The following is a 17604-nucleotide window of genomic DNA, read 5'->3' as shown; positions in this document are numbered from 1 at the left end:
CCTTTCAGGTGATGCGGTTTTTTAAAAGCTGATCTGCTTTTGTAGCTGAAAAACATATCCTGAAAAAAACGCAGCAAAAACGCTCTGTGTGAATGTAGCCTTAGATCAGGAATAGAACAGCCATTTATAGGACATTTCATAACTTTCCCAAATTCCTATGAAAAAATATTCAGCCTATTCTGCATTGAATTACTGTACTCAATTTATTATATATTTTAGGAGTCGTAGTCGGTCCATTTTATTCCGACTCCACCAAAATGAGCACCCACTCCACAGCCCTGGTAATAGGATAATGTATTTGACTAATTGTCTAAGAGTAATGCCTATGTCAGCTTCTGAATTTGAATGTCATTGAATAATTGGATTATATAGGCACTATTCCTGTATATGTACTGTATTACAACATTATTCTGCTGTAAACTGTTATTTGGCGTTCAATTAAAGTTTGATTTAAAAAAAGAAAAAGAAACACTTCTCCAGACAATCCCCGCAGCAGTGCTTCCTTTCATAGCAATGGTCTCTTCTTGTCCCGTATCAGATGAATGATGCAACCGGCACGAAGATGTCATTGCGCTGATTAAATTGTGAAGGAAGCACTGGGTAGGAAGCCGAGAATGGCTTCCTGCGGCCACTTAGTGACTGGCTGCTGCTGACAACGGAGCTGCAGGAATTCTTTCTGACCAACGATGTGCACAGCCAATGGGGGTTGAAAAATACAATAATAAGGTCAATATGGCCATGGGCTTCCCCGGAATTCCCGGGCGCTAGTGCAGACTGCCCGCATTATAATCCGTCCCTGGATGCGATAAGAATCTGCCTTGTAGGTCATGTGTTTTTACCCCTGATTTATGTGTTCTCTGTACAATAATTACATAATCTATCAAACATTTCTAATTAGATTCCAAGCGCCCTGTTGCCATGTTTCTTTGGCTTTTGAGGTGGTCATTATTGTTATACACTGTATTTCAGAAATATTCAAAGGAGTTTGACAGAGTTTGTGGAAAAGATGGCTCAATATTCCTTCGTGAAATGAAAGTTAATGATTTCATAAAAAGCTTAGCACCACTGTTGCAAAAAATAAAAGAAGAGAAAGAGCCAGGAAATTTAAAGGAATATTCTCCATGGATGAGTGCTTTCAAGCCAGAATTTTCTAGGGATGATCTTGAAATTCCTGGTCAGTATTTGAGATTAATATATAACAAGCTGTGGTTAGTTATAACAAATTATAATGATTATATTGCACATAAAAACATTTCACATCATATATTCAACACTACAGATTTGCAACATAAATTAACTAAACTATTACCCAAGTATTGATAGTATTTTATTTTCAACTCATTCAAGATTTTTGGTTTTTCCTTTCGGTGCAAAGATGAACAGATTTTTGGCAGTTCCAACTCGTGAACAGACCACGTAAAATTGTCCATGAGAAAAGAATGGAGATTGCAAATCGATCCCTACTACTTTCAAGGACTGTCCCTGAGCATTGTTAATGGACATTGCAAATAGCAGTTGAACTGGAAACTGGAGGCGTTTAAAATAAAATAACAAATCAGATCGAATGAGTGGAATTCTTGGAATGAAAATGTCCTCTACTTTGGCACATCCTGTTTCTGAGCTGTGTATCTAACCCTATCCTGTGTGATAATGTCTGCTGAGCTGTGTACCTAATCCTCTCCTGTGTGATACTTTCTCCTGAGCTGTGTATCTAATCCTATCGTGTGTTACTGACTGCTCAGCCGTGTATCTAATCCTATCCTGTGTGATACTGACTGCTGAGCCGTGTATCTAATCCGATACTGTCTGCAGAGCCGTGTATCTAATCCAATTCTGTGTGATACTGTCTGCTGAGCCGTGTATCTAATACTATTCTGTGTGATACTGTGTGCTGAGCTGTGTATCTAATCCTATCCTGTGTGATACTGTCTACTGAGCCATGTATCTATTCCTCTTCTGTGTGATACTGACTGCTGAGCTGTGTATCTAATCCTATCCTGTGTGATACTGACTGCTGAGCCATGTATCTAATCCTTTCCTGTGTGATACTGACTGCTGAGCCGTGTATCTAATCCTATCCTGTGTGATACCGTCTGCTGAGCCGTGTATCCAACCCTATCCTGTGTGATACTGACTGCTGACCCGTGTATCTAATCCTATCCTGTGTGATACTGACTGCAGACCCGTGTATCTAATCCTATTCTGTGTGATACTGTCTGCTGAGCCGTGTATCTAATACTATTCTGTGTGATACTGTCTACTGAGCTGTGTATCTAATCCTATCCTGTGTGATACTGTCTGCTGAGCTGTGTATCTATTCCTATCCTGTGTGATACTGACTGCTGAGTTGTGTATCTAATCCTATCCTGTGTGATACTGACTGCTGAGCTGTGTATCTAATCCTATCCTGTGTGATACTGACTGCTGAGCTGTGTATCTAATCCTCTCCTGTGTGATACTGACTGCTGAGCTGTGTATCTAATCCTATCCTGTGTGATACTGACTGCTGAGCCATGTATCTAATCCTATCCTGTGTGATACTGGGCTCCCCCTGCAGTCTGTGTCAGAGGGTGGTCTGTGTTGGCACGGTAATCAATTGTGTTATTTCCAGCTTTACAGAAGGACGATAACACCATAGAAATGATAAGAATAATAGGCCAAATTGTTTGGTGAATTGGAATGCGCGGGGTTAAAATTTCACCTCACAACATAGCCTATGACGCTCTCTAGGTCCAGACGTGTGACTGTGCAAAATTTTGTGGCTGTAGCTGCGACGGTGCAGATGCCAATCCCGGACATACACACATACATACACACACACACATTGAGCTTTATATATTAGATATATCTAATTATATAGAATTGTGATAATATTTACAGAAAATATCACTGTATCCAAATTTTGTTCCAGGTCAGTATGATGGTAAAAGCAAGCCATTGCCAGAGTATCACATAAAGATCTGTGGATTTGATGAGCGGGTATGTAGTCACCACATGGAGTAGAAATTAATTATTTTGAACTATTTTATTATTTTGCTTCAAGCTAAATATAGATAAAACACTTTTTTGTGCACAAATGTAGCAGAACTGAAGTTAGATTAAATGCTATCTATTCTCTGTAATTTGTGAATTGGGATAAATATTGGGTTTTCTTGCAGTCCCACTGGTGATATTATTATATTATTTATCAAAGGTAAAAGTTATGTCATCCATAAGAAAACCCAGGAAGATTATTATCCGTGGAAATGACGAGAGAGATTACCCATTTCTTGTCAAAGGTGGTGAAGATTTACGCCAGGACCAGCGGATTGAGCAGCTTTTTGACATCATGAATATTATCCTTTCCCAGGATGCTGCGTGCAAGCAGAGATATATGCAGTTGAAGACTTATCAAGTTATTCCTATGACCACACGGTACGAACTTCTCTACATTGTTACCTTGTACGTAACGATTTCCTGGCTTTTATGTGAAAACGCTATAGTTATACTTCTGACATTATCATGTCTCTTTTCTTTTTCAGAATAGGCATAATTGAATGGCTGGAGAACACAAACACATTAAAGGATTTTATTATAAGCACTCTGACGAACGATGAGAGAACAGACTTCTACGGGTATTACAGATAATAATGATTGGCGCACTATACTAACAAACTATTGTATACATTTCATGCCTTCATTTCATGAGCCCAAATTACCGTGTAATGAAAGTTTAATATTTTTACTATCATAGCTAACCCTATAATGCTTATATCGGAGGATAGCACCAAAGAACATGTAACATTCTCCTGATCTCAGTGAGGCAGTGCTAGCAGCCGATGTCTAGATAGAGGGGTCATAAGACTGTAGAAAACCTGGACCTATACCACTGGGATAGCAGTTGGCAGTTCTTTTCCTGAATATGACTGGTTACTGTCAAGTCAGGATTCTTTTTCTTGTTGAGCTTCATCATTGAGTTGTACATCCAAGTTAGTTTTCCAGCGATCCATAATGTGGCTAACCCTAGATTAATCACAAATAAAAGTAGCCCATATAACTAAAGCTTTTAGATTATTATTATTTATTATTATTATAGCGTCAATTATTCCATGGCGCTTTACATGTGAGGAGGGGTGTACATATCAAAAAAACAAAAAGCAAAAAAATCCCTAACCTCAACATTATAAATGGATGAGTAGGTGTAAAACTATATTCCAAAATCTAGCGTTCATTATAGGAGTAAATAGAAAACAGAATCTGTATAAACCCCTTTACCGCCCAAAGCTGTTTTCACCTTAATGACCAGGCCAAATTTTACAATTCTGACCAGTGTCACTTTGAGTTAATAACTCTGGAACGCTTCAACAGATCTCGCTGATTCTGAGATTATTTTTCTATGACATATTGTGCTTCATGTTAGTGGTAACATTTCTTCTATGTGACTTTCATTTATTTGTGTAAAAAAAATAGAAATTTGGCGAAAGTTTTACAATTTTCAAACTTTGAATTCTTATTCCCTTAAATCAGAGCGATATATCACACAAAATCAATGCCATCGTTGATCGCACCAATCAAAGCTGGCCCTGGTGATCCTGTCATTGCCAAGCACCAGCCTATGATCAGTGCTCTTACAGCACCAATCCTAGGCTGGACCTCAGTGTTTCACGCAATCTGATTGCCTGAAACACTGAGAAACGCTGCGATTGCCCGTTCAGAATTGAAAACAATAAAAATAAATTTAAAAATACACATATTTGACATCCCTACCATCATCATGGGTGACTTCAACATCCCCATTGACACTTCCCTCTCAGCTGCCACTAAACTTCTATCTCTCACTTCCTCCTTCGGCCTCACTCAATGGTCTTCTACAGCCACCCACAAAGATGGCCACACACTGGACCTCATCTTCACCCGCCTCTGCTCCCTATCTAACCTCTCTAACTCACCTCTTCCTCTCTCTGACCACAACCTGCTCACATTCTCTTCCCTCTTCACTCCATGTCTACAATCCTCACCCCACAAACTTTCACACCCTCGCAGGAATCTTAAACACCTTGACCTACACTCATTCTCTGAATCCCTCCTCCCTCTTACAGATATAAGTTCCTTACACAATGCGGATGACGCTGCCGCTCTATATAACACCACAATAGCTGTAGCTTTGGAATCCGCTGCCCCACTTACACATACCAAAACTCGCAAAATCAACAGACAGCCCTGGCACACCAGCCTGACCAAAGAGCTGAGGCGAGCTTCCAGGGCTGCTGAGCGCAGATGGAAAAGATCCCACTCCAACGAGCACTTCATCGCATTCAAACAGTCCCTCACTACTTTCAAGACCACACTCGCCACAGCTAAACAAACCTACTTCTCATCTCTCATATCCTCCCTGCCTCGCAACCCTAAACAGTTATTCAACACCTTCAATTCTCTCCTCCGCCCCCCAGCACCTCCTCCCTCCCCACTCATCTCAGCTGAAGACTTTGCCTCATTTTTCAAGCAGAAAATTGATAACATCAGGGACAGTTTTGGTCAACAACCCCCAGAGCCCTTCCTCCCGACTTCCCAGCCCTCCACCTTCAAAACCAACTTCTCCACCATTACAGAAGATCGACTCTCCACTCTACTCTCAAGATCACATCTCACCACCTGTGCACTCGACCCGATCCCATCCCACTTCATCCCAAACCTCACCACAGTCTTCATCCCAACCCTAACCCATCTCTTCAACCTATCACTAACAACTGGTGTTTTCCCCTCAAGCTTTAAACATGCCTCCATCACACCTATCCTCAAAAAGCCCTCTCTTGACCCATCCTCTGTATCTAGCTATCGCCCTATATCACTTCTCCCATACGCCTCCAAGCTACTGGAACAACACGTCTACCTTGAACTGTCCTCCCATCTCTCTTCTTGCTCCCTCTTCGACCGCTTACAATCTGGCTTCCGGTCACACCACTCCACTGAAACAGCCCTTACTAAGGTCACCAATGACCTCTTAACTGCCAAGAGCAAGCGACACTACTCTGTCCTCCTCCTCCTGGACCTGTCGGCTGCCTTTGACACAGTGGACCATTCCCTATTATTACAGACCCTCTCATCCCTCGGCATCACAGACTTGGCCCTCTCCTGGATCTCATCATACCTAACAGACCGGACATTCAGCGTCTCCCACTCACACACCACCTCCTCACCTCGCCCCCTATCTGTCGGAGTCCCACAAGGTTCAGTCCTTGGGCCCCTGCTGTTCTCTATTTACACCTTTGGCCTGGGACAGCTCATAGAATCTCATGGCTTTCAGTATCATCTTTATGCTGATGACACACAGATCTACATCTCTGGACCAGATATCACCTCCCTACTAACCAGAATCCCTCAATGTCTGTCCACTATTTCATCCTTCTTCTCCACTAGATATCTGAAACTCAACATGGACAAAACAGAATTCATCATCTTTCCCCCATCTCACGCGACCCCCCCTACGAACCTATCAATTACAGTAAATGACTGCCCACTCTCCCCAGTCGCACAAGCTCGCTGCCTCGGAGAAATCCTTGACGCTGATCTCTCCTTCAAACCACATATCCAAACCCTTTCCACTTCATGCCGACTTCAACTCAAAAATATTTCACGCATCCGTTCATTCCTCACCCAAGAATCTGCAAAAACCCTAGTCCATGCCCTCATCATCTCTCGCCTTGACTACTGCAACCTCATGCTCTGTGGCCTCCCCTCAAACACTCTCGCACCCCTCCAATCTATTCTAAACTCTGCTGCCCGACTAATCCACCTGTCCCCCCGCTATTCCCCAGCTTCTCCCCTCTGTCAATCCCTTCACTGGCTCCCAATTGCCCAGAGACTCCATTACAAAACCCTAACCATGACATACAAAGCCATCCACAACTTGTCTCCTCCATACATCTGTGACCTCGTCTCCCGGTACTTTCCTGCACGCAACCTCCGATCCTCACAAGATCTCCTTCTCTACTCCCCTCTTATCTCCTCTTCCCACAATCGCATACAAGATTTCTCTCGCGCATCACCCCTACTCTGGAACTCTCTACCACATCATATCAGACTCTCACCTACCATCGAAACCTTCAAAAAGAGCCTGAAGACCCACCTCTTCCGACAAGCCTATAACCTGCAGTAACCACCGATCGACCAAACCGCTGCACGACCAGCTCTACCCTCGCCTACTGTATTACCACCCATCCCTTGAAGATTGTGAGCCCTCGCGGGCAGGGTCCTCTCTCCTCCTGTACCAGTTATGACTTGTATTGTTTAAGATTATTGTACTTGTTTTTATGTATACCCCTCCTCACATGTAAAGCGCCATGGAATAAATGGCGCTATAACAATAAATAATAATAATAATAATATTTGGACTCATCGTGTTCAGAATCGCCCGATCTATCAATATAAGAAAAGAATTAATCCGATCAGTAAACGGCATAGCGAGAACACCAGAATTACGTTATTTTGGTCGCCGCAGCATGACCTTAAAATGCAGTAACAGGCGATCAAAATATTAAGGCTTTGTGCCCACGTTGCGTTTTTTTAAGCGTTTTTGATGCGTTTTTCGGGGTCAAACCGCATCAAAAACGCTTAAAATAAGCATCCCATTCATTTTAGTGCATTTTGGCCTTTTTGTACCAATGGATGCGGTTTTTACCGTTGAGGAAACGCTTAGCGGTAAAAAAAACGCAGCATGTTCATTAATTTCCGCTTAAGTCCGCGTTTATAGCTATTTCCTATAGTCCAGAAGACACGCGGAAAAAACGGGCGTTTTTTGCGCAAAAATCGCAGCAAAAACGCCCGTTTTTTCTGCGTGTTTTCTGAGAAGGAGGTCCGGTTTTTTGTCAGTTTTAAAACGCTAACGTGGGCACATAGCCTGAATCTACACCAAAATGGTATCAATAAAAATGTCAGCTTGGCACGCAAAAAATAAGCCCTCACCTAGCCCCAGATCGCAGAAAATGGAGTTGCTATGGGTTTCGGAAAATGGCGACTTTTTTTTTTTTTTTTTTTTTTAGAAACGTGGATTATTTTTTTTACCACTTAAATAAAAAAAGAGCCTAGACATGTTTGGTATCTATGAACTCAAAATAGCCTGGATAATCATATCAGCAGGTCAATTTTAGCATTTAGTGAAGATGGTAAAAAAACAAAACAAAAAACAATTGTGGAATTGCATTTTTTTTGCAATTTTACCGCACTTTGAATTTTTTTCCTGTTTCCAGTATACTATATGGCAAAACCAATGGTGGTGTTCAAAAATACAACTCGCCCCACAAAATACATGCCCTCACATTGAGGGAGCATAAAACAGAAACTAAAAAAAACGTAAAAACCCAAGGTGGTAAAGTGGTTAAACCTCATTTGCCAAGTGTTTGCCCATTCAGAAATCTTATCCAGATCGTTTTGCAATATTGCAATGTCAAGATCAGTTTTTAGTATCCTACATAGTTTGATGTCATCAGCTAAGACTGACACTTTTCTCTCAATCCCATCTACATGGTCATTAATAAAGAGGCTAATAAAGAATCGTTCCTAGCACAGATCCCTGCCGTCCACACTGCTGACTATATCCCATTTAGGGAATGTACCATTTATGACGACTCTTTGTTTCCTGTCTAGTTGCAAATTCCTTACCCATCTGCATATAGTTTTCCCCAGGCCCTGCTTGTGTAGTTTCCGTATAAGGCTGTTACAGTATCAAATGCCTTTGCAAAGTTCAGATAAATCACATCAGCCGTGTTGCCAGCTTCCAGATTTGCACTTGCCTCCTCATAGAAATTCAACATGTTGGTTAGGCACGACTTATCCTTCATGAATCCCTGCTGGTTGTCAGTTATATTATTCTTTGTAATATATTTCTGTAGGTCATCTCTTATAATGCCCTTTATCACTTACCCGCTTCTCCGCACGTGACTTGGGGTTGTGCCTGCAAGGGTTAATTTACCTCCTCTCACAATCCAGAATTCAATCTCTGTTCTATGCTGCAATGGAAACATAAATCACACCCCATCACAAACCACGCACCCCGCTTCACACACGCTGCCACCACTCACCAAACATATGGGTGATGAGTCCCGGAAATACTACTACTACTACTGTCTGCCAATCACCAGGATCACACACTCTAAGGCTATGTGCCCACGTAGCGTTTAAATCCGGACACTGAAAACCGGATTCCTTCCCAGAAATCGCGCGGTTTTTTATGATCGCGATTTTGCTGCGATTTTCGCGTGCGATATTCAAGCACTTTCCAAGCGATTTGAAGCATCGCTTGGAAAGTGATTGACAGGTTGGTCACACTCGTCAAACATAGTGTTTGACAAGTGTGACCAACTTTTTACTATTGAGGCCGCCTATGCGGCATCAATAGTAAAAGATAGAATGTTAAGAATGCTAAAAAAATAAAAATCGGGGTATATTTACCTTCCGACGTCCCACGCTGCATTCCCGGGCCTCAGCGTTCCCAATAATGCCTTGCGAGACCTGTGATGACGTTGGTCTCGCGTTGCTATAGCGATCTCGTGAGACCGCTAGAGTAACGCGAGACCTTGCCGCAAGGCATTACTGAGAACGCTGAGGCCGGGAATGCAGCGCGGGACGTCGGAAGGTAAATATACCCCAATTTTTTATTTTTTATTCTTTTTTTTAACAAGGGTATGGTACCCAGGGCCTGGAGGACAGTCTCCTCTCCTCCACACCGTGGGTACCAACCGCACATGAGACGCTTAACTTCGCGCATGGTGGGCATAGCCACATGCGGGAAGTAAGCGATTCTCATGCATTCCTATGGGTGCGGAATCGCGGCAATTCTTTGCGATTCCACACAAAAGAATGAGCATGCTGCAATTTTTCCGCGATACGATTCCGCCGCGGAAAGAAGAGCAGCATTAGCACAGCATGTGTGGAATGCCATAGGAATGCATGGGGTGAGTTCTGTATACGATTTTTAAACGTTTTCGCGGCAAAAACGCTTAAAAATCGCATCGTGGGCACACAGCCTTATGTTATGGTTTCTTTTAGAGTATACAAGTTCAACCTTATTAAAATTTTAAGTTTTAATAGAAAGGTACAGTGCTCACAATAAAATGATATAACAATATGGAAATAAAAAGTGACATGCAAATATGCAAAACAGTTATAAAATAAAAAGAGAGAAACCTACATAAATATCTACACTTTGAAGTCTGTTATTCTGTTTCCTGAGGGAGCGAATATGAAAATGGATCACCTCAGCTTGGCTGCCCTCAATCTGTGAACAACTTTCTTTGTGGAGGGCCCTCTTTATAGGCATAGCCTGGAGACCAGATCTCCTGACCACCCTTTCATGTTAATAATCTAATTCCTGGTTTGTGACTGGACCCTGGCTACTTTACAAATGAACACATCATTTTTTCGAAATGCTCTTTGTCTTATCCTTTCTTTCCCATAGTAAATAGAAATCATAGAATCGTAGAGTTGGAAGGGACCTCCTGGGCCATCTGGTCCAACCCCCTGCTCAATGCAGGATTCGTTAAATCATCCCAGTCAGATGTCTGTCCAGCCTCTGTTTGAAGACTTCCATTGAAGGAGAACTCACCACTTCTCGTGGCAGCTTGTTCCACTCATTGATCACTCTAACTGTCAAAAAGTTTTTTCTAATATCTAATCTGTGTCTCCTCCCATTCAGTTTCAACCCATTGCTTCTAGTCTTTCCTTGTGCAAATGAGAATAAAGTTGATCCTTCTACAATGTGACAGCCCTTTAGATATTTGTAGACAGCTATTAAGTCTCCTCTCAGTCTTCTCTTTTGCAAACTAAACATTCCCAAATCCTGCAACCTTACCTCATAAGACAGGGTTTGCAGACCGGTCACCATTCTGGTCGCTCTTTTCTGAACTTGCTCCAGTTTGTTGATGTCTTTTTTAAAATGTGGTGCCCAAAACTGGATACAATATTCCAGATGAGGTCTGACCAAAGAGGAGTAGAGGGAAATAATGACTTCACGTGATCTAGACTGTATGCTCCTGTTAATACATTCTAGAATTGCATTTGCCTTTTTTGCTGCTGCATCACACTGTTGACTCATATTCAGTCTGTGATCTATTAGTATACCCAAGTCTTTTTCACATGTGCTGTTGCTTAGCCCTATTCCTCCCATTCTGTATATGCTTTTTTCATTTTTATTGCCCAGATGTAGTACTTTGCATTTTTCCCTGTTGAAAACCATTCTGTTAGTTGCTGCCCACTTCTCCAGTTTATTTATATCTTTTTGAATCCTCTCTCTCTTCTCTAGTATTAGCTATCCCTCCTAGCTTTGTGTCATCAGCAAATTTAATCAGTTTACCCTCAATTCCTTCATCTAAATCGTTGATAAAGATGTTGAACAATACAGGGCCCAGGAGAGAGCCCTGTGGTACCCCACTTGAGACATTCTTCCAACTGGATGTGCAGCCATTTACGACCAACTCTTTGGGTCCGATCACTAAGCCAGTTATGAATCCACCTAACAGTTGCCTTGTCCATTCCATACTTAGTCATTTTTGCAATAAGGATTGTCTGAGATACTTTGTCAAATGCTTTTCTGAAGTCAAGATATACTATATCTACAGCATTTCCTTGATCCACCCAATCATCGATTCCGTCATAGAAGGAAATTAAGTTAGTCTGACATGACTTATTAGTTACAAACCCATGCTGACTCTATTTAATCACTTCATTCTTATCCAGGTACTGACATACATGTTGTTTAATAATTTGTTCAAAGATCTTTCCTGGTATAGAAGTCAGACTCACCGGCCTATAGTTGCCTGGGTCCACCTTCTTCCCCTTTTTGAAGATAGGAACAACATTTGCTCTTCTCCAGTCTTCTGGGACTTCTCCTGTTCTCCAAGAATTTTCAAAGATTATGGAGAGGGGTTCAAAAATTTCTTCTGCTATCTCCTTCAGTACTCTGGGTTGTAATTCATCTGGACCTGGAGACTTGAATTCATTTAGGTTAGCTAAGTGTTTCCTCACTATCTTTCTGTTTATAAATATCCTGGATTCTTCTATTCCCTTAATAGGACAGTGAAGAACAGTTGATGTTACATTTCCTTTCTGAGAGAAAACAGATGCAAAATAAGAATTTAAAAGTTCGGCCTTCTCAACATCCTGTCTTACCATTTCATCATTTTCATCCTGTAAAAATCCTATAGCATCTTTGACTTTTCTTTTACTTTTGACATATCCCCAAAATCCTTTATTATTGCTTTTGACATCTCTTGCAAGCCTCAATTCATTGTCAGCTTTAGATAATATGATTTGTACCCTGCAGGTTCTGCAGACAGCATTATATTCTTCTTTAGATATGCTTAGATATGCCTCTGTGATCCAGAAATCCAAATCCTTGCTGATGGTACCATCGGCGTAGCCAGTTGTTTACCTTCAGAATCTTATTCCACCTCCTTGTTCCATGGCCATCCACTTCATCGTTCTCCTGCGTGAGAGCCTGGTACTGGTTCCTGAGCAGTATGGGTGCTGACTGCCTCCCGGTCTTTATGCTTCTCTGAGTCACATGCTTCCATTCCTCGTGTTTCTTCTGGTAGACTTCGAATTTCTTCTCTTTCTGTAACATGAAGAGATAATTCTGCTCTGTCTAAGAACTCTTCACCTTCCTTAATGATTTTCAATGTAGCTAACCTCTCCTCCAGATTTTGCAACTTTTCCTCCAACAGGAACACAAGCTTTCATTTCTGGCATGTGAAATTTGGCTTTTCCACTGGTAAGTCTGTGAACATGTAGCAAGAAATGCAGTTCACCAAATGGCTCCTGGCCTCTCCCATGTTCTTATTGTTAATGATATATGAAAGCGGTGAAAAACACGCCAAAATTCGTGCGTCGATAGCCGCGTGGCTTACCGATGTCCTCCTTTCAGTTGCAACGGTCAAAATCTAGTGTTCTTTGAGCTCGCGGAGACTTCACTTATCCCAAAATGCACTGGGAATATGCAGATGATCTCCTCAGGACTCCTCCCCTGGTTTACCGCTGTCTTCCTATCAGCAGCAATGGCCAAAATCCAGCCAGTGTTCTTTGAGATCACGGAGACTCTTCACTTATCCCAGAATGCACAGGGAATATGCAAATGATCTCCTCAGGACTCCTCCCCTGGTCAGGCTGCAACTGGGTCCCATTTGGTGTCTCCGTTGAAAGGCATCAGAAGTGTGAAATGGTTCTAATTCTGTGAGTCCTCAGGAAGGCACTCTGGGGTCTGAGACCCTGCGACCAGAAAAGCTGCCTTTGCTCAGGTTAACAGGGTTATGACCTTTGTGAAGAGCTGCAACCTAAAAACTGATGCTAATTTACTGCCCGTCATACATCGCCTACAAATACATATTTTCACTACACCCTCAGAAAGATTACTGATGTGAGACTTTCCAGACGGTAGTTACCTGAATCCACCCTCTTACCTTTCTTAAATATCGGTACCAGATGAGCCATCCTACAATTCTGTGGCACCACCCTTGTTAGAAGTCTAAGAATACGAGACACAGTGGTCTGTCAATTCCCTCAATATCTGTGGATGAATGCCATCTGGGCTTGGGGATTTGTCTATGTTTATTTTGCTCAGACGTAGTTCTTATTGTATTATATTAGTTATATGAGGTGGTGAACTTTGATTTTTACCTTGTTGAATGATCCCTGGAATAGTCAGTTCATTGGTGAACATAGATGAAAAGTGCCTGTTTAATATCTCAGCCTTTTCTTTGTCCTCTATAATTATCTTCTTATCTTTTAAGGGTCGATTCAATCAGTTTTTTTTTTTTGCTTTTTGGCATTGATGTATTTATAATTTTTGAGTGATTTATTTTAATGTTGCTAGCGATTTGTGTTTCAGTAGCTAGCTTTGGTAGCTTGATTTTCTTTTTTGCATTTCTTATTGAGATCTTTATACTCCTGAAAATCAGTTTCTGTACTCTCAGCCATCAAGATGTTGAATGCCCTTTGTTTTTGTCTTGTTAAAAATTGTACTGACTTATCCATAATGGTTTCTGTTTATTCCTGGACATTTTTTGTTACCAGAGGGTATAAGTTTTCTACAGGATTCTAGTAGTATTTCCATAAACATGCCCCATTTATGGTCAGTATCCCCAGTTACAGTGACATGGACCCAGTCTACACAGTTAAGCTCTTCCCCTAATTTGTTGAAATCAGCTTTCCTAAAGTTCAAGGTTTTGACATTTACCGTTTGAATTGTTTTATTAAATATTAAATTAAAACTTACCATATTATGGTCACTGCTTCCCAAATGCTCCCTGACCTTTAGATCTGAAATTATATCTGGTCTATTTGACAGGACCAGATCCAGCAGATTACCTCTCCATGGTTGGTTAATCTACCAGCTGAGAGAGGTAATTGTCTTGAGCTGTGGATAATGTCCTATTGAATGTCTGGATAGTTAAAATCTCCCATAATAAAGACTCTATTATTTTCTGCCTTTTTACCGTATATACTTGTGTAAAAGTCGAGTTTTTCAGCACATTTTTTTGTGCTGAAAACGACCCCCTCGGCTTATACACAAGTCAATTGTCCCAGAAGGCAGACGGGGGAGCAGTGGAACAGCGGGTGACAGAGGCAGAAGCCGGAGGCTTCAGCTGTAACTTAATTTCTCTTAGAGCGCGCTTAGTGACACTCGCAGCCTCCAACTTCCAGAAGACACTCTACTCACCTCCTTGCGCGGCCTGCATCTCGTTGGTTCGGGCTTCCAGCAGCTCTTCCTGTGACGAGCAATCACGTGGCCCCGCTCATTAAGGTAATAAATATGCACATGTCTCCACTCTCATTTTCATTACCTTAATGAGCGGGGCCATGTGATCGCTCGTCACTGGAAGAGCTGCTGGAAGCCCGAACCAACGAGATGCAGGGCGCGCAAGGAGGTGAGTAGGATGTTTGGGTTTTTTTGTAATGGGAACCATGCATGCAAGGGGGAGGGGGGAGCCATGCATGCAAGTACCAGGAGGGGGGAGCCATGCATGCAAGTACCAGGAGGGGGGAGCCATGCATACCAGGACAGTGACGGGGCAGCCATGCATACCAGGACAGTGACGGGGGGAGCCATGCCTACAAGGATAGAGACGGGGAGCCACGCATACTAGGACAAGGATGAGGGGACAATGCATACCCGATGTATACTTGAGTCAATAAGCTTACCCAGTTTTTCGTGGCAAAATTAGGTGCCTCGGCTAATACTCAGGTCATCTTAAGCTCAAGTATATATGGTAATTTGTTGCAACATTTCATCCTCTACCTATTCAGATATATTAGGTGTCTTGTATCAAAATACAATTAGCAGCTTTACATTATTGCCATCCCCATGTACATGTACTTGTTAAACTCGTAAATCATTTCTAGAAATCTTTTGTGATGAGCAGACTGTTGGTTTTGATGTACAAACAAAAAACTTCTTATGTATTACTATAGATCTAAAAATGCATGCTGGTCAGTAAAAAAAAACAATAGTTATTTTTTTATTTGATTTTGCAGAAGATATAGTCCCGATAAGCATTACAATGCCTGGCTTGACAAGAAGGAGAAGAGTGGAAGTGCACAACAACACGTTGACGCATATGTGTAAGTTGCTTTATCTTATATTTTGTTTCATTTTTGATTTTTACCCTATTACAACGCTTAATACCAGAAAACCCAGACTCATAATGATATGTGGACAGAGCACTATACACTCAGCCACAGAAAAAAACACTCCAAAATGAGCATTATGAAACAGAAGCACAGGAATGTTTAAAAATGTACAAACGTTATTAGCACCAAAAGTAAAACATACTAATCACACACAAACAATTGCAAGCTTAGGACACACAGTAGTGGTTCTCTGCAGAAGTGTATTATTACATAAGCTTCAGATACAGTTCAGAAAATTCTTTATGGTAAGGTCTACTATGCAAGTTTGTATCTCTTTAATTAGGTACTGCCTCAGATAGTGAAAACACTACATAAATCTCCCATACTGGAGATGACTGTGGCGATCAGGGCGGCGGCAGGTCTGATATAGACCTGATGAGGCTGTGCGGCCAGCCAATCACTGTAATACCACAACCAAGATGGCTGCGGCATTACAGTGCATGGCAGACAATCCCTGCATGTTGATTGGTGCTCTAAAGAGCACCAAACATGCAGGGCGGGGACCTGAATTCCCGCCAAGCAAACTTGGAAATGCTCGGCGCTCGCCGAGTACCGAGTATGCTTGCTCATCACTAATTATGAATACTGATTATCTTTTATTTTACTGCACATGTTCATTGAGAATTAATGTAAATTTTTTTTTTTAATTACAAATTTGTCCATCCCGTGTTCTTTGCACCGTTTTTCTGTCTATGTGTTTTTCCTGGATGTCATTTTAATTGAATATTAATAATCGCTATATTTTCCTTATTCTCGTATTCAGCTTGTACGCTGTTTTTGTAGATGTATTAATTGTAGGTGCATATGGCCAGTATTAGAGCGAGTTATATTTCAAAGGGATCTTTTGGTAGCTGTTATATTTTTTAGTTAGGGTGTGTGCACACGCTGCGGATTCTGCTGCGGATCCGCAGCAGATTTGGCCCTGCGGATCCGCAGCAGTTTTTGCTGCGGTGTACAGTACCATTATAGCCTATGAAAAACAAAAACCGCAGTGCACATGATGCGGATTTTTCTGCGCAGATTTGCTGCGGTTTCATAACCGCAGCATGTCGCTTCTTTGTGCGGAATCCGCAGTGGTTTCACACCTTCTCCATTGTAGAGGTGTGAAACCGCAGGGGAAAACCGCAGGCTAATCCGCAGATAAACCGCAGGTCTTTTGACCTGCGGATTTTGCAAAATCTGCGCGGAAAAATCCGTGGGTGAATCCTCAGCGCTCATAGCCTTACACGGTTTTTCTATTGGCTTATTCATTCTAAAATAGCTTTATTATTAAAGAGGTTGTCCACTACTTTTACATGGATGACTTTTTTTTTTGTTTGCTCAGTCACCCCTCTGCAATTTGGCCATATTTTTACAGCAAAATCACAACTCTGTGCAACCTGTCTGAGACTTGCTGTTATGCGACTGATCTTTTTAATCTCTCAGCTTGTCTGATGACTGGTGTCAAGGGACACATATTGCCGTTTAGCCCCAACCTAAAATTATTTACGTGTATATTTTTAATACACCATCACAAAAGTTATATACTCAAACCGTCATCCTTTTCCATCTTTACCCCATCCCTTTTTTGCATATATATATATATATATATATATATATATATATATATATATACACTCACTGGCCACTTTATTAGGTACACCATGCTAGTAAGGGGTTGGACCCCCTTTTGCCTTCAGAACTGCCTCAATTCTTCGTGGCAGAGATTCAACAAGGTGCTGGAAGCATTCCTCAGAGATTTTGGACCATATTGACATGATGGCATCACACAGTTGGCGCAGATTTGTCGGCTGCACATCCCTGATGCGAATCTCCCGTTCCACCACATCCCAAAGATGCTCTATTGGATTGAGATCTGGTGAGTGAGGAGGCCATTTGAGTACAGTAAACTCATTGTCATGTTCAAGAAACCAATCTGAGATGATTCGAGCTTTATGACATGGCGCA

General features: G+C 41.7%; 1 protein-coding gene across 1 annotated transcript in view; it reads left to right on the top strand.

The window, feature by feature from the left end:
• Nucleotides 1–17604, top strand: part of PRKDC (protein kinase, DNA-activated, catalytic subunit) — a 503687-nt gene that overhangs the window by 436457 nt on the left and 49626 nt on the right. The window contains exons 77-81 of the mRNA XM_073583775.1: nucleotides 970–1174; nucleotides 2912–2979; nucleotides 3194–3414; nucleotides 3522–3614; nucleotides 15502–15588. Of these exons, the coding sequence (XP_073439876.1) occupies nucleotides 970–1174; nucleotides 2912–2979; nucleotides 3194–3414; nucleotides 3522–3614; nucleotides 15502–15588 (674 nt within the window). The remainder of the gene's footprint in view (nucleotides 1–969; nucleotides 1175–2911; nucleotides 2980–3193; nucleotides 3415–3521; nucleotides 3615–15501; nucleotides 15589–17604) is intronic.

The sequence above is a fragment of the Dendrobates tinctorius genome, unplaced genomic scaffold (assembly GCF_039654945.1).
Source record: "Dendrobates tinctorius isolate UK_male_01 unplaced genomic scaffold, ASM3965494v1 ptg000081l, whole genome shotgun sequence".
NCBI classification, from domain to species: Eukaryota; Metazoa; Chordata; class Amphibia; order Anura; family Dendrobatidae; genus Dendrobates; species Dendrobates tinctorius.
Note: the sequence above shows the minus strand (reverse complement) of the source record. Positions and strands in the feature narration are given on the sequence as shown.